General features: G+C 52.0%; 1 protein-coding gene across 1 annotated transcript; it reads left to right on the forward strand.

The window, feature by feature from the left end:
- The first annotated feature begins 341 nt into the window (after positions 1 to 341).
- Positions 342 to 11,929, forward strand: LOC149857719 (uncharacterized). The gene is made up of 2 exons (XM_090063960.1): positions 342 to 375; positions 6,468 to 11,929. The coding sequence occupies exons 1-2, from the start codon at positions 342 to 344 to the stop codon at positions 7,616 to 7,618; spliced, it is 1,185 nt and encodes a 394-aa protein (XP_089920086.1). The 3' UTR covers positions 7,619 to 11,929.
- The last annotated feature ends 6,028 nt before the right edge of the window (positions 11,930 to 17,957 follow it).

Below are 17,957 nucleotides of genomic sequence, written 5' to 3' on the forward strand. Positions count from 1 at the left end.
GTAATTATTATTAGAGTGTAATGAGGGTTAACTAATGTGTGTGAAGCCTCATTTAACATGAAAAGTGCTATATGAATTCTTGTTCTATTGCTTTAAATAATGAGGCCACATCCGTGGCTATGTGGTATGGCGTGCCACAGACCCATCTGTGGTACCACACACTGCACATTCAGGCAAGGTAGCAGCGTGGGGATTTTTTTCCTAGGGGTCAAAAAAAGCGTGCACACACACACAAAAGTGGGACAGTGCATCTGGCTGCAGCACACACCATGCAAAACAGCAGCCTTGTCCACCAGAGCCTTGCTTCAGCTGCTGGCCAGACTCCCAGCTTCAGGAGCACTATGGCTGTGGCTTCCCCAGCCCCTTGGACCTCAGGTAAGGCTGCTGGGGCCAAACTAGTTGCTGGCCTCCCCTATTCCTCTCAGGGTAACCTGCCACATGCCAAAGGGCATGTGGCGCAGGCATCCCCCAGGGACAAGTAGCAGCAGCACAAGGTGTGTGGATGCTTCTCATCCCCGAGGAACCAAACATCCATGGTTGTCTAGACACAGTCTAATTTTTTTCAGCAGAGCAGTGACAAAGGTTGCAAAGCAGGAGCACCTGTTGCCATGGAGTGTTAACTTGCCATTCTAACGTCTGAACTTTCAGTTGCTGAAGCAGGAGACTGCCTTGCTCCTTATACTGTGACTGTCACAATACTGATTTTCAGTTTAAGCATGGATTGTTGCCATTAGCCCCAAAAATTGTAATTAATTTTTTCTTATTTGTTGATACACTTCACACTTTGTGTTTGTTCTTGCTGTTGAACTGCACAGGCTGGCTTTGATTTCTCTTATGCTAAAGCTGTTTGCATTTAGTGTAACCATTGCAAGAATCTTTACTTAGCAGTCTTGCAACACTTAATTGTTTTCCTTACTGAAAAAAGAGGCAGGACTTGTTTCCTGTTTCCGTTGTGGATAATTTCTTTGAACATTGTCAGAAGCATTTTCATTGGGGATTGTGGATGGAGGTGTGGCAGGATGCCTCTCCAGGGAAGAGAGTGGGGTGGCCATGAAGCAGGCTGAAGGAGTCCCTGCAGCCCTCATTTTCTGGGCAAACCCCTTCCAGTTGTCTGCCATGCTTTGATGTTTATTTCAATGAGTGAGGCTGCCCCAGAGCTTCCAAAATTGTTCTTTCAAATGACTACCAGGTGCCCGTGGTCACTGCCTTATGGGCGAATTGCATGGCTCTGTCCATTCCCTACAGCACCGTGTCTTGCAAATGGCATCCGCATTGATGTCTTCTTTCTCTTAAGCTCCCTTCTGGGGTTTCTAGACCTTTGCTGGTCACACACAGCCTCTCACTGGGTCCCTAGGAACCTCCTCCTCCCCATAGTTCCTCTCCAGACTGCTGTGGGTATTATCTCCAAGCTGACCTTCTGGAGCTGCAGACATTTTGCCTTAGGTGTTGTTCTCTTAGCAGGCTCCCAGATGTTACTACCAGCTTCTCTCAGGGCTTGTAATTACACCTGCCACTCCTTGGGTCAGCTGTCCCTCCAGTTAACTCTGGCCCACTCCTGCCAGCAGCTTTGCAGGCTGCCTGGCCTCTTAAAATGGCAGGCACCCCAAATGCCCTGCCACAGGTTGGTCTTTGTACTGTTTTAATTTTTAGGAGTAACCATCTAAGTAGCAGTCAAAGGCTTCAGTAAAACTCTGGCCAAGTGCTTCTGTATAGAGAAAGTATTGAAACAAACTCTAAAATTGACATTTATGCAACCATTAATAATTCATCTGAGTTCATTTGCTTAGCCTATGAAAGTGAAGAATAATAAAGATGGATAGTAATAATAACTGAAAAAAGCTTTTTCTTCCTGCGTGCTGAGAAACAAGCTGCTTTTTCCCCTCCTTTCTTGTTCTAGGAAGAAAGGCTATTCCTGGAAACCAGTATCATAAGTAACTGCAGGAGGAAGGGTGGTAGCACTTGTGGGAAAGAAGGGATCATGTCAAGTACATGTTCTGCATTTCCATGGGCCAAGCTCCTATATGGCCAAGTCTCATGAGTCAGGTGCAGTATTAGCACTCCTTCCTGTGGGAAGACTGAGTTAGCAGCACTACATCCCTAGAGATGCACTTGATCATCATTTGACCCATAGTCAGTGGACTAATTAACCGTTCATCTCCTTGTATGTCTGTTCCCAGATGCTGAGAATGCTAAATCGTAGGTACTGGGGAAGGAACTTGTTGGGGTTGCCATTTTTAAGTAACATTGGGTGATAGGGCAGAGAAAGAGTTAAAAGTAGGGTCATAAGTATTCAGGTGGTTTTGCTTGCACTCATGTAGGCTAAAAATCTGTCACTGTTCCTCTGTTTAGCTGTACAGGTCTTCATTCCCTGCTACATGCTAATTTTTTATTTATTTTTACTCTGTGTCAATGGGTGAAATGTCATGCAGCAAATTGATCTTTAATTTAAAGTACAGCTTGACTTTTTTGCAAGAAGTACAGCCTTCCCCATTGCTGAGACAACTGTTTTCACAGCTGGGAAGAAAAGGGGAGAGATTCTCTTTAATCAAAAGAGATCAAACACTAAGATGTCTCTTGGTTCAGTCTGTAACAACAGGTTTACGCAGACCTTTAGTTTTAAAACAGAGTTCAAGTCCACAAACATCTGACTAATCCAACTAACTGGCATATATCTAAAGTTGAAGAATAGTTAAACGATTGCAGGATCAAAGCTATTAGAATACATTGATATCCGTTTATCTTATAAATGCAGTGAATCGTATTTGTTGGCAGTAAATGGGCATCTTCCCTATCAAGTTGTCTGGTCTGTCTTTTTGCTAATGTATCACTTTTCTGTTGCCTTTTCATTTCTGTGTTCCAGACACAAAATACGCTAATTGTGCTTTAAAAGGAAATTTGTGTTGATATGTATTGAAACAGTTTGCTTGTTCTACTTTGAGGGTTTGACAGAACCTTTTAAGAAATTTCTGTCAAAAAAATTCTGATTGCCATGTGTGCGGCCATAATTTGTCATGTGGATGAGACAAAAAATCCACCCTGCAAGCAAAACTGGCATCCATTCAAAAAACTTTCTTTTCTATTTTAATGTTTATTTTTAAGTAAAATACAGAAGGGATACAAATGTATACTGCAAAAATGAGATCTCAACTTTGATTAAATTAATTCAGACAGACAGCCATTGCTCACCCTTCGCTACCAGACTTGTAGGAGACCATCTTTCTTTCTAATATGACCTAGTATTGAAATTTCTGTGAGCTCCTTCATCTACCTTTAATGCTAATAAGCACATCCTCTTTCTTTCCAGATTCCTTATTTCTTAAGAAAAGTCTTCTGTCAGGGCATCTGGAAAATTGAACTGATGCATTTCTTGAGTTGATGAAGTTGCTTTAATGCTTCAACAGTCATTGATGAAAGAGTATTTGTGTCCTGTGAATTTATGCTTCAGCTCTCACATCAGCAAGCATACTGTCAAAGGCTTTATAAACTGGCATCCGAAGGCTGGCACCTTTACCGTTATGTCAGTGCACAGTGTGACCCCCCCCAAACTACTATGTCATTGAACTGAATAAACAGAGGCCACAAAAAATCATGAGTACAGTTGTGGAAAAAAATCACGAGTACAGCTTGTGGTAGCTTTTCTTTCATGTTTGGAACTCCTGGACTTGCAAGTATTTGGGACATATTTGCTTCCCAGTACGCGCACACACTGCTGGAGTTTAAGAATGAATGAATCTGGAATGTTGCTATTCAGTATTCACCTTCTGTTGCTGGAACCCCTTACATTCACAGTGCAATTCTTGGGCTTCAAGGAAAACTTCCAACAGTACAGAGCTGTTATGAGCATCGCAAGAGTCAGGAAATTGAACAGGGAGTTCATCCCTGGGTTTTTTGTTTTTATTTTAGTGCAACAAGCTGTGTTTATGGGAGTTGTAACTCAACAGAACTGCTCTTTCTGCACGTAAGCTTAAATCAAAACTAAGCATTTGTGCCTATGACTAACAGAAGAGTAAGTTGAATAAACAACTGGGAAAGATGATAAACAAGAACCTTCAAAGATGCACTATAAGAAGATGTTTTGGAAGAGGAATGGTGGAATAGTTGGTGTAGTGGACTGACACAGATTTTTGGGGGGATAAAATCAAAATAGCTTTATGCAAATATATCATAGTCATAGTATCATAGTAGCTGGGGTCGGAAGGGACCTAAACAGATCATCAAGTCTGAGGGTAAAAGGGTCTTCTACTAAGGATAGTGGATATGTAAAGCCTATTTGGTTTTAAAAAATAATTTTTGGAGTCTCTGCTGAATGTTGACCTAATATCAAACTAACATACACACGCGTCGTGTGTGAGAGTCTGTACTGAATGTTCATTTGTCAGATTAATATTAGAGTGAAATTTGTGCACATCCAGAAACATGCACACAAATGTTACCTTTATTTTTAAAACCATATCTGACTGCTCAGTATGTATACATACTCACTGTAGGTGTGATCATGACTGTTTCTCTACCAAGTCAGCATTTCCTTCCACCTCTTACATTGGCATATATATTGATTAGGAGGGGTTTTTGTAATTTAAAAATAAGCAACTTAAATTAGTGCAAGCCCATGATTGTGAGTTGTCTTTGGCAGTGTATCTGACCCTGTTAGTCTTACCAAAGCCTGCGTCTGTCTTCTGCCTGCTCCTCTGCTTCAGCAATGGAATCAACAGCTGTAGCCACAGATGGACCATGTTTGACAGCTGTCCTGCACAGGAGCCAAGCCTTATAATATCTCTCTCTAGCAGCAGCATCTTGCTGAGTGTCTGATTCCTTGGCTGGCACATTTGCTGGTTTTTTGGTTGGCTGTGAGCCTATGAGAGGTTAAGGTATGTAAAACTGCCTGATCATTTTTCCCCTTTTAGTTCTCAGTTTCCATTTCTTATTTTTTATTTTTATGCTTTCTGTTCACCCATAACTTCCTTCTCTAATCCATCTCTGAGACACTGTTCAAGTGTGTTGGTTTAAAGAGTGATTCAATCTGTAACTTCTGCATCCTCATGCCCTTTGAACACCGAAGGCTGTGGTCTACACTACATGGTCTCAAAAACAGATATTCACTGTTTACTGAAGTAAAACTTTTTAGTAGAAGTAGAGGGCTTGCACCCACCCTCATTCCTGTTTTTCCATAGAGGAAAAGAAAGATGGTGTTTGCCTCAGTAGTGAAAAACAACAAAAAAAAAAAGATATGGTGAGCTAATACTTCAGGGGGAGCACAAGTCAACTTTAGCATTCCTAACACAAACCTTTAACATGCAGGACAAAGATCAATTTAACAAACACCTAAATGAGGGAAGGAACATCTAATGGATTCATGCTTCTGTATCTATAATAATAGCTTGGGCTGGGACTCTGAGTACATATAGTTAGTAACTTACATTTGTATGGGACAAAAAGGGTGTTCCAAAGAGTAAATCCTTTTCTCCAGTTTTATCCAAAAGGCACAAGGGTAAGAGTGGGGTTTTATGATAGCAGGAAAGTAGTGGTTTACTATTTTGTATGGATATAACAATTTTTCCATATATATCAAAACAAATTAAATGTAGCAAGGAAGACAAGGATGCAATAAAAAATGGAAAGCAGTAAAATTAGTTGGACCTACACTGACTAGAATTTTTTTTCTGACATTTGTTCTGCAAAAACCGTGATGCAAATGCTGTTCCTGGCAGTTTCCAAAACTTGATAGTAGTAGTCTGTTTTCACAATGCCTTCCCCCACCCCACCATAAACTGCAGTTGATTAAAGTTTCTTCTGAAAGGTGGGCTCTATTTTATATATCTTTTATATAGGTAGCAGCTAGTTAATTCTGAAGCATTTTGGAGTTTCAAGTATAATATTCTTATTCAATAAAGGGATCAGGCCTGCCTTGGGTATTATTCAGCTAGCACTTTTCTGAGTAGTTCAGGTGTTTCTTATCCTTCAGAGAAGTGAAGTCCTGCTCTAATAGTGTATGTGGTTGGATCCAGAGCCACTTGGCATTTTGAAGTGGTCAGGTCACTTGAAATGCTCCAATTTTCTCAGTAGCATATGGCTATTAAAGAGGCACGAGTTGATTTTTAACTGGATGTTGTGATATTTTTCCCTGGAGGATGGCCCTCAGGTATGGCCTTGTCCCTATACCAGCCTCAGTATGACCTTCAGGGCCTGGTGCAAAGCCTAGGGTTTCGTGAGGCTGTAGTGCCCCAGGGGGTTGGTAACAGAGGTGCATGCATTAGGAAATATAAAATGGGAGAAGTCCAAAAGATTACTGCAGAGGCAGCACAACTCACCCTGCAAGTGAATCACAGATGGGCATTCATATCTCTTCCATGTATGCCCATTCTGGCTGGCAGCAAATAACGCCCTCCAGCCAATGCCGGAGTGTGGCACAGACATTGCTGGGCGGGGGCTTGCCCCCCCCCCCAGCCTTCCCCTCCTCTCGTGGTAAGTAGAAACCAAGCATCCTCCTGGGCTTGGAGCCTGGCGTTGTGTGCACCGGCCGGCTGCGGCGCTCCCTTCGTCCCTTCAGCCTGCCGGGAGTCCAAGCCAAGGAGCCCGGCCCTGGGTGCAGAGCGGTTTTCCGCCCTCCCCGGCGGCCTGTTGCACCAGCACCTGGCCCCTGCCCGCCGCGGGCACGAGGCAGCGCATCATTTGCACGTCTTCCAGAGGTGCTGGGAGCGGAGGCCCGCGGCTCGGCGGGCACTTCCCGCAGGAGCAGCGCGCCGCGCCCCGCCCCGCCCCGCCCCGCGCGGCTCCGGCAGGCGGGACAGGGCTCCCCGCGGCTGCGGCTCCGCCCGCTCCCGCCCCGCAGCACGACGACGTTCAGCAGCGAAGGTTTCTCGTTGGGCGAGGTCCAGGCGGCGGGCGGGGAGGCGAAAGCCGGGGGGAGCAGGCCCCGGCCCCGGCCCCGAGCGGCGGGAGCTGCGGCGGGGCCCGCGCGGGGAAGCGGCGGCGCTGGGGCTGCGGGCCCCGCCGCATCGCCCCCCTGCCGCTGCGCCCCCGCGCCGGCTCTGCTCGGCGGGGCCGGGCGCCGCGAGCTGGATCCGCGGTGCTGCGCGAGCCCCCGCAAGGCCGCGCACACCCGGCGCGGGGGCCGCCAGGGCGGAAACCCGCTCCGAGGGCTGCAGGGGCCGGGGCCGGCCAGCTCCGGGGCAGCGACGGGCTCGGCCTCCCGCGTGCCCGGCCCCGCGCGGCCGCGACGTGCCGTGCCGTGCCCTGCTCGCGCCGCTCTCCTCCCGCGCGGCCCCGGGGCGGGGGCCGGGGCCGGGGCCGGGGCGGGGGCCGGGCTCCGGCGGGGATCGGCGCAGAGCAGCGGGAGGCGGCGAGCGAGGCCGCCCGGAGGCCTCGGCACCCGGCACGCGGGGAGCTGCCGGCACGTCCCGGCGCCGGGGGGCAAGGCACCGGGGACCCGTCAGCCGGCCCCGGCGGGCAGCCTCCGCTCTGGGATCGCTGCGCGTCTCCCGGCCTCGGGCCTCTTCCCAGACCCCCAGCTCCCTGCGCTCCGGCTCTCATTGCTCGGCCCCGCGTGCGGGTTTTCTTCCCCCGCTGCACCGGGCTAGGTAGTCTGGCCTTAGCTCTGGGGGCGGGTTTTGAAGCTTGACATCTCAGGACCTTGCAGGGCTGGAAACGGGAACGTTGCTGTGGTCAAGGGTGTGGTTGCTCCTGTGCAGGTGAGCCCCGTGCTTTGCTTTCCAGCCCCTGCCCCAGGGAGTTCATCATTTATTTAAGATCGTCTATGGATACAGCAAGCAGGCATAGGTCCACTCCTAGATCCCTCTTATTCCCCCTCAGGGAGTTGGGAGGTATGGGTCTGTAAAATGTCCGGATCTGCATGATGTGCTAAAGACGTTTTAGGTCATTTTGGAGGGCTTAATGTCTCCCTTCAAGCTTAATAACTCCTGGTACAGTTGGATGAGTGATACTTAAGGCACAGGGCATCACATGGGGAAGTCCCGCCGTGATTTCTGTTCTTCTTTCATTCTCTAAAACATTGGTAAAGCAGTCCTTCCTCTAATGTGAGAGGTGCTGACTAGGTGCAAGAATACTCCTACCACGAGGCACTTCACCAATACTTGCTTGGGGTGACTAATGGTACTCCCTTGTGACTTCACTACCTGTGCATAGTAGGACATCCCTAAATACTTGCCAGTGCTTTTTAAAGAACAGATTTAAAACTTTATTAGAAAAGTGTTTAAAATTGTGGTTATTTACATGGCTTTGTAGAGTTGGGAGAGAATATAGGACCTTGCAGGTGAGGCTACATGGGTACCTAGTTCGGATATACTGATACAATCGAAAACATGCGTAGTTATGCAGCCTATGTTATCTTGGGGGAAAGGGGTTAAGAGGCTCCAGTGCCATGCTATGGTAGAAGGAGAGGTAAAACTGCTCCCATGGTAAGTGCATAGGGAAGCTGATAAGACTTTTTTAGATACTGCTGTTAACGTGTAGTGTGCAGCTGCTGGGCTGGGGGATATTCCGAGACATTAAGGGTCTTTGTAGGTCTGTGGTGTCTGTGTGCGGGGGGCTCTGTCCATCCCCGCCTCTCCCTTCCGGCAGGTGGTCTCCGTCAAGTGTCCTCATAATGGTGACGACCCATGTTATATTCCCTATTTATAACAGGAGCCAATATAGTACCTAAAAGTATCGCAGTATTAAGACTATGCACCCAAAATACAAACAAGAAAGAGCGGAAGTTAAGAAGGCTGCAGTAGCATTCACTCAGTGATGCTGCCCAAAGGTACACAGGGGACAAGCTTTACATGCGTGTCAGGAGGAGAGCTGCTTCCCTGGAACAAAAAGAGAGTGAATTGCCATTCTAGGGGTTTCTTGTAGAAGAGGAAAGGCTGTTCTGCGGGAAGGGTAGATCGTTTCCAAACAGGAAGATCTCTCTCCCCTCCACTAACTTGCAATGGGAGGACCACCAGTCAGGACCTATCACGGGGGGGCCAGGAGGGCCATTTGGCCCGGGCCTCTCATTCACGGAGGGCCTCAAATTTAGACTTTTGATGTTATCTCCAGATGTGGTTATACATACAGACACAGATACACTGACAGGATTGAAAGGAGAAGATGTTCATCATACAACTTTAAATTTGTGTCCCATTACCGGGACACCACCTGCAGTGCACTATGAATTAACATTTTTTTAATATACCGGGAGCCTCAAAAAATGGAAGTGGCCCGGGCCTCTCTCGACCTCTGGGAGGACCTGTCACCAGTATCCCACAGCCCGTCCCGCCCCAGCTTCCCAATAGCAGGCACAGGGGCAAGCGGTCAGGGAGCCTGCGGAGAACCTGCTGGGACTCCCAGTGTCCCCAGCCTCTGCACAGACCCAGATCAGCCCAGTCTGTGCAAGAGTGGGGTGTAATCCCCAAGGCTGACACTGGTCTGCTGGCAAGGTTTGGACCCTGAGCAAACACGGAGCCAGGCTGTGCATGGGGGCATTTCTCTGCAGCTCAGCCAGCGCTGCTGCCAGGCCCGCTAGCTGTGCTACCAAGCCTTACACCCCGTGCACCCCTCCAGACTGACCGAGCGGTCAGTGGGGCAGTCTCTCATCGTGGGTGGCAACACCCTGGGGCTCTCGACAGTTCAAACCTCAGGAGACTACCCCCTGGCTGTTGCACTGACCAGCTGATGGGAGGGGAGGGGCATTCTCTCATGGCTGGCACCATCCCAGGCCTCTGGGACACTTCGACCTAGGGCACATCTCCCTCCTGCTGGGTACACAGCTCCCGGTGACCCCAGAGCTGTACACAGCCTGGGGGATTTTCCCTCCCAGGCCAGAGTGGTTTTAGCTGTGACCCTGTCTGTTTAGATGGCACCAGGGGAGTTCTGGTGCCCCAGGGACACCATAACACCTCTGTACCCTGCCCTACTCGGGGGTGACCCCCGCCTGTGCAGGGGGCGGGAAGTGCAAGGAGTGAGGAGAGTACTTCTCCCCACTACTGCCAGCCCAAGGGAGCTTACCCTGGCAGCTGCTGAAAAACAGCAGCCAACTGCGCATTGACAGCCTGTCCCTTTCCCCAGCGGGGAAAGCCAGGCTGTCAGTCACTGGTCTCCCCTAAGGGCAGGGGTGACCCAAGAAGCAGCACTTCAGAGCAGGGTTTCTCAACCCGTGAGTCGTGACCCAAAAGCGGGTTGCAAAATATATGAAAGGGGTGCAAACACACGTTACAAATGCATTCTCCTTTAAAGGAGGAAAGCTGGGAAACGACAGCAGGGCGTTTCCCTTGCAGGCAGGCTGGGTGCCAGCTTGCAAAGGGCTGCTTGGGCCCCCCATGCCCTTCCCCCACCCCACACCCTGGGGGCTGGGGCCTGTGGTCAGGAGTGAGGGGCGTTGGGTCAGGACAGGCCATTGATGTTACAGATGGGTCCTGGTACAAAAAAGGTTGAGAGCCACTGCTCTCGAGCCCCCGAGCTGGAGAGCTTGCCTGTGTAACGCCAGTCAAGGGGCCGGTGCGTTGGTAAGCTCTCGTGCCCATTTGTTTATCCAGCCATAAGACTTCCACAGAAAAGCTTAGCTCTGGAAACGGACTCTGGTCTATATGAACAGCTTGGCGTATCTGTCTTGCAAAAAAGTAACACTTTAATTGATCAGCCTCTGCTTTCAAATATATATTGCCCAGAGAATTGGGGCGAGGAGCGAGTTATTGTAAGCTGAAGACAGTTTCTATCTTCTTCTTTCATGTGGCTGTAGGAGCAAGAGCTACCAGTTTCTATAAAGCTGTATCAAAAGGAGCGGTCCATTGTTTATGCTGAAGTGGATGCATCTCTGTGACAGGAAAAGAGTTTTAAAAATAAACGCTTAAGAGATTTTAGGCTATGTACACTACAGGGCAAAACAGCAAAAATCCTGAACTCCCAGGATAGCTTCTTTCTTATTACTCTCTAGTTTCCCTAGCTCCTGACGTTAAGGCAGTGAAATACAGGAACATTTTTACTTTTGATGGCTTACTGAAGGTTTCCCTTGTGCAGAAGTTCCCAGCAGCAACGTGAAAACAGCAGCCCCTGTGCCTGCTGGGCCTTTGCTCAGGGAGGATGTGCATGATGGTATCACGAGGGACCAGGGCTTCATTAAGCTAAAAATCAGATGTTACTGGGCATTCATAGACATGCTATTTCACCGGTGTATAACTTTATCGCCTATCTAATTCAGAAAACAAGATGCTCTGGGGTAAGGATTCCTTAAACGATGAATTTTTAGCCTAGAAGCCATGATCCCTTCAAATAGGTGTCAGAGGTCACCATTTCCCTACCTTTCCCATATTGCTAAATGGGAAGAAATCCCAGCTAAAGTGACAGGGGTGTTTTCCACTGGGAAAGGTTGTGGTGGTGAGTGGGATATCAGTTTAGAAAAGACTGAAGACTACTACCTTAGATCTGAACTCTTGAAGTTCAAATCTCAAAGCTGATCTAGAGTTATGTAAGGTGGGTCAAGGAACTGACCCTAAATTCCCAGTGGAATCAGTGTATTATTTTTCCCACTCAGATTTGCAAAATTACTGAAAGAGTCTTATGCTGGAAAGGAAAAGGTCACCTGGGTGTGGAAACTAAACATGAAAAATATTGGAGCAAAAACTGAACTGCCCATAAAACTGTTAGTGTGAAGGTTAGGGCTTTTCTGATGGAAACTGCTTTACAAGCTTAACTGTAGCAGCCTCTATATTGCATGAGTGTGCAAGGCAGGCAAGGTTCTTTCGGTAAATCCGATATCTTTTATTAAACCAGCTAAACAGTCGGACAAATAATTGAGATGCTTCCTCAGCCTGACGAAGAGTTTTTAAACCCAGAAGCTTGCTAGGAAATTTTTTTCCAACTAATTAGTTGGTCTAATAAAAGATATCGGATTTACCCACCCGAAAAACCTGGACTGCGGGTGTCCTTAGACCGACACGGCTCCAACCTACACCTCTATAAGAACCTAGCAGAGAATTGTTATTGGTTAGGGAGTCGCCGTAAACTGGAATTCATTGACTTAAACCAGCCAAGGAAAACTTCAGATACTCACTGACTTAACTGGAAGAAGATGCTGAAGTAGTTTACACTGAGTTGTGTCTCTCTGGATGAACTATGTGAAGGCAGAAAAAGGACAGTTGGACTCACCTGGTGTGGAAGTATGAAAGCCTCTTGGGGTGATGCTGGAGTTGGGGCGGGGGGAAGTAGAGACTGTACGGCCACCAGTTTCCAGGTGAGGAATGGTTTGGTCAGTCTCAAGTTGCCCTTTCACGTTATTGTGGCCCCCTTCATTTTGCTTCATCCTTCCTTCAACGTCGCTTGTGCAAATGCAGGAAATCTCGTCTGCTCTATAGCATATCCTCAGTCTGTGCCCAGATTCACACTAATTGAATTGTAGTAAAAGAGCTTCTGCTAGGAGAAAGCTGCTAGTGCTGCTGATGGTCCCATGATAGGATTGAGAGCTGCACAGAGCAACACTATTAAGGATATTGCTGAGAGTGGCACTGTGTTAAAAGGTGTTTCTGAAGAAGCAATGGCTAAAGCTCCTTTCACCTCCATGCAAGTATTACTTTCACCTTTATTCACACGCGGGATTGTTCATCCTAGAACTTGCAGGAGGAGGAGGAGAAGCCCTGCCAGTGTTATACTGGGTAATTTTCTGTCTAATGCAGTAAGAAACCAAAGGGAAATGACTAACTTTGATTCACTGGGAAATAGCTACTTTAATATAAAAAGTATAAATGGAATATATTCCTTCAAAAGGAAAATGCCTTATTGTCAGTGGGCTGGGACTTAAAGGACAGGAATTGAATTCCTAGCTCTTGTCACCGAGTTTTTAAGTGACCCTGAGCAAATCAGCCTCCCTGTACTTCTGTCTTTCCATCTTAAATAGGAGAATAGTACTTTCCTTTATCTGTCTGATCTCTAAAGACTATAAACTCCTCTGGGCAGAGACTGTTTCTTACTAAATATCAGTACAATACCTAAGCATGGGATCCCATCTCAGATCGGGTATCTGGGTGCCGCAGTAATACAAGTAACATTTGGTTAAGGCTGTTGTAATGTTTCATCTTTTCATGAGTAGTCACTCGGGGCACATAATATCTGAGCAAAGAATAGTAGGATCAAAAAACGGGACACTGCAGGAAGCAACTTTCTGGTTCTGTACTGCTTGCTTCTGACCTAAAAGCACACCCAAATAGTTTTGAGGAACCGAGCCCTTATCCATTTTGCTGAGGTTCTTTCCTTCCACTGGAACAGTGATCCAGAGAGGCTTGTTGAATAAGCAGGCTCTGTTCTCCATCACTGTGCCGGGGAAAAGTCTGACTATCGGGAGTTACCGATGGATTTGTGTCTTCAGAAATATCCAGGAGAACTCTTTTCAGTCGACTACATCAGCATTCATTTCCTAAAGTTTCCTACCTGCGGTGGATGCTCCATTATAGATTATCTGCTGGCACTTTGTTTTCTGGTCATATCCTCTAGGCTTACTTGGAGCAGGTAAAAAAGCCATGAGCCACCTTTGCCCTGCCTGCCACTCCCACTGGTGATAGCAACGATGGGGAAGGCTGTCTAGTGGAGAAAGGCACAGGTGCAAATTACTGTATAGGAAGGAGCACTGTCAAGACAGGAGGAAGGTGGGAGTTATATCTGGAGGCAGAAGATGATCATACGTGCTAGCAGGAGCTGGTTGGCTGCAGAAGCCTGCAGGTCTTTTGTGCACCAGAACTACTTTCTGGTCCTCTCCTGTGCCTGTATCACACTTTGCTTCCACACAGCAGTCACTCACTGCAGCACCGCCTGGAGCCCCCAGCCCTCCGGTAGCACCATGGGTGGTGGGATCTGCAGTCTGTGGATATAGTGGAGCATAGTATTACTATTGTCCAGGGCATTATGACATTGGGTTGCTGAATCTTCTCTGAAAGCTGCTTGCCACTGGGAGTGATGCCTATCTCAGCTAGTTATTTGGATGTCTGCTCACACATCGAAGTGTCCAAGTGATCGCTGGTTAACACTGGAGCCATCCCGGTGGCTCAGCTGTCACCACCTACCTTCACCAATGCTGATGCAGGCCCAAGCTGTTTAGAGCAGGAGCTAGCTTTGTACATACTTGGGCATGTTCCCTAACGGGGGTCTCAAGATACTAGGGCAACACCGGAACGGGTAGGTGGATTTAGAATCACTTCTTGCTGACACTGGCCGGAGGATGAATGGATACCTGTTGACAAGCAGCAGGGATTGAAGTACCAAGCAAATATACCCAATATATAAGTACAAAGCAAATGTACCATATATATCTCTCTCGATAATGGGCTTATGAGGTCCTGGCCCTTCTGAACGAATGGGAGATTGCCACTGATTTGGTGGAACCAGGACTCCAGGCCAGGTGTTTTATTCACATTGTGCTGTACTGAGAGAGGAATCAAAATCACTGTATTTTGTTCCAGTGAGACACAGAACAGCATTTTGGTTTGGCTGTCAGCATCTGCGGGCGGTCTGCTGCTTGGCCGCGCGTGCGGAGAGGGCGGCGGAAGCTACTCGGCCGGTGCAGACCCGCTGGTGCCCTCCGCTCTTCCTCCCACCCGCGGTGTGCGGGACCTCCCAGCCAGCCCGGGAGCAGCGCCCGAGGTCGGGCCTCGGCGCGGCAGTGCAGACCCGCCCCTCCAGACGAGGGGAAGGGTGGGAGCGAGTCGCAGAGCTGCGTTCAGACAGCGATCACTGGAGCGAGCGGCCTGGAACCAGCCCGAGCCCTGCTCACCGGACGAAATGACACCCTGTGCCCAGCTATTTCGCCGCCTGAACGGGAGCAAGGGCTTGCCATTGCCTGGCGGGGCCCCGCAGCCCCCCGGCTGCGTGACACACGGCCGGCGGGGCTCCTCCCGCCACGGCGGCTTCCCCGGGAGCTCCCCGGGCGCGCGGTGCTTCCGCGCCGCGCCGCCACGCAGCTGCTCACCTCGGCCACGCGGGAGCCGGTCCCAGCCGGCGCTGAAGGCTTTCCCTGCGGTGGCTCGGGCGGGGCAGCGGGGACACTGCTCGGCGCCACCTTGGCCCGGGCCCCCGGCTCGTCCCTGCCTCTCGCAAGCCGGGGCGATGCGACGTCGCTGGGACCCGGCACCGCACCGACGCTGCGCGTGTGCCAGACGTGCGGGCCCGGCTTGCACGTGGCGCGGGCACTCCCGCGCGTGGCTGCCCGGCGGCCTCCGCCCCGCGCTGCTCCTCTCAGACCCGGGGTCTTGTGTTTCCTCGGCCCCGGCGAGACGGGCTGGCAGGGCTCGGGCCCCGACCGCGGCGCACGGGCTGAGCCCCGCGGTTTCCCCCGCAGCGCGGGTGGCAAGGGAAATGGGACCCGCCAAGCCGCAGGTCCCCGGCCCGGGCCGTTGTTCCGCCAACGCGGCGACCAACCCGCGCGCGAGGAGCTGCGCGTCCCGCGGGCCTGCGCCTTGCTCGGGGCCGGGCGCGGGCGCTCAGCGCGGGGGACACGAGCGCGGGTGGCAGCTGCTTCAGGTGCTTTCTAGTAAGTAGAAACGGGCTGATTTCCAGTGGTGCCAACACCAGTGGGTGCCAGCACCAGCGAGTGCCAGCCGTGTACACGGCCACCCGGGACCAGCGAGTGCCAGCCGTGTACACGGGCACCCGGGACCAGCGTGTGCCAGCCCTGTACACGGCCACCCGGGACCAGCGAGTGCCAGCCGTGTACATGGGCACCCCGGGACCAGCGTGTGCCAGCCGTGTACACGGCCACCCGGGACCAGCGTGTGCCAGCCGTGTACACGTGCACCCGGGACCAGCGTGTGCCAGCCCTGTACACGGCCACCCGCGACCAGCGACTGCCAGCCGTGTACACGGGCACCCGGGACCAGCGAGTGCCAGCCGTGTAAACGGGCACCCGGGACCAGCGTGTGCCAGCCGTGTAAACGGCCACCCGGGACCAGCGAGTGCCAGCCGTGTACATGGGCACCCCGGGACCAGCGTGTGCCAGCCGTGTACACGGGCACCCGGGACCAGCGAGTGCCAGCCATGTACACGTGCACTCCGGGACCAGCGTGTGCCAGCCATGTACACGGGCACCCGGGACCAGCGAGTGCCAGCCGTGTACACGGGCACCCGGGACCAGCGAGTGCCAGCCGTGGACACGTGCACCCGGGACCAGTGTGTGCCAGCCGTGTACACGGGCACCCGGGACCAGCGAGTGCCAGCCGAGTGCCAGCCATGTACACGTACACCCGAGACGAGCGTGTGCCAGCCATGTGCACGTGCACCCGGGACCAGCGAGTGCCAGCCACATACATGTGCACCCGGGACCAGCGAGTGTACATGGGCACCCCGGACCAGCGTGTGCCAGCCGTGTACATGGGCACCCCGGACCAGTGAGTGCCAGCCGTGTACATGGGCACTCCGGTACCAGCATGTGCCAGCCATGTACATGGGCACCCGAGACGAGCGTGTGCCAGCCATGTACACGTGCACCCGGGACCAGCGTGTGCCAGCCGTGTACATGGGCACCCCGGGACCAGCGAGTGCCAGCCATATACACAGGCACCCGGGACCAGGGTGTGCCAGCCGTGTACACGTGCACCCAGGACCAGCGAGTGCCAGCCGTGTACACGTGCACCCGGGACCAGTGTGTGCCAGCCGTGTACATGTGCACCCGGGACCAGCGAGTGCCAGCCGTGTACATGGGCACTCTGGGACCAGCAAGTGCCAGCCATGTACATGTGCACTCCGGGACCAGCATGTGCCAGCCATGTACATGGGCACCTGAGACGAGCGTGTGCCAGCCATGTACACGTGCACCCGGGACCAGCGAGTGCCAGCCATGTACATGTGTACCCGGGACCAGCGTGTGCCAGCCATGTACATGGGAACCCAGGACCAGTGTGTGCCAGCCATGTACATGTGTACCAGGGACCAGCGTGTGCCAGCCATGTACATGTGCACCTGGGACCAGCGAGTGCCAGCCCTGTACATGGGCACCCCAGGACCAGCGAGTGCCAGCCATGTACACGTGCACCCGAGACCAGCGAGTGCCAGCCGTGTACACGGGCACCCGGGACCAGCGTGTGCCAGCCGTGTACACGGGCACCCGGGACCAGCGTGTGCCAGCCGTGTACACGGGCACCCGGGACCAGGGTGTGCCAGCCACGTACACGGGCACCCGGGACCAGCGAGTGCCAGTCGTGTACACGGGCACCCGGGACCAGCGTGTGCCAGCCGTGTCAACGGGCACCCGGGACCAGCGTGTGCCAGCCGTGTACACGGGCACCCGGGACCAGGGTGTGCCAGCCATGTACATGTGCACCTGGGACCAGCGAGTGCCAGCCCTGTACATGGGCACCCCGGGACCAGCGAGTGCCAGCCATGTACACGTGCATCCAGGACCAGCGAGTGCCAGCCGTGTACACGGGCACCCGGGACCAGGGTGTGCCAGCCGTGTACACGGGCACCCGGGACCAGCGTGTGCCAGCCCTGTACACGGCCACCCGGGACCAGCGTGTGCCAGCCCTGTACACGGCCACCCGGGACCAGCGTGTGCCAGCCACATACAGGTGCACCCGGGACCAGGGTGTGCCAGCCGTGTACACGGGCACCCGGGACCAGGGTGTGCCAGCCGTGTACACGTGCACCCGGGACCAGCGAGTGCCAGCCATGTACACGGGCAACCGGGACCAGCGAGTGCCAGCCGTGTACACAGGCACCCGGGACCAGCGTGTGCCAGCCGTGTCAACGGGCACCCGGGACCAGCGAGTGCCAGCCATGTACATGTGCACCTGGGACCAGCGAGTGCCAGCCCTGTACATGGGCACCCCGGGACCAGCGAGTGCCAGCCATGTACACGTGCACCCAGGACCAGCGAGTGCCAGCCATGTACACGGGCACCCGGGACCAGCGAGTGCCAGCCGTGTACACGGGCACCCGGGACCAGCGTGTGCCAGCCGTGTACACGGGCACCCGGGACCAGCGTGTGCCAGCCATGTACCGTG

The sequence above is a fragment of the Crocodylus siamensis genome, chromosome 9, assembly GCF_052110815.1.
Source record: "Crocodylus siamensis isolate JL-2025a chromosome 9, ASM5211081v1, whole genome shotgun sequence".
NCBI lineage: Eukaryota > Metazoa > Chordata > Crocodylia > Crocodylidae > Crocodylus > Crocodylus siamensis.

Bases quoted from the DNA above. Each gene is read 5' to 3' on its own strand.
- LOC149857719 (XM_090063960.1), top strand. From the start codon at position 342: ATGGCTGTGGCTTCCCCAGCCCCTTGGACCTCAG. The intron at 376-6,467 runs GTAAGGCTGCTG...TCTCGTGGTAAG, and splicing joins CCCAGCCCCTTGGACCTCAG to TAGAAACCAAGCATCCTCCT.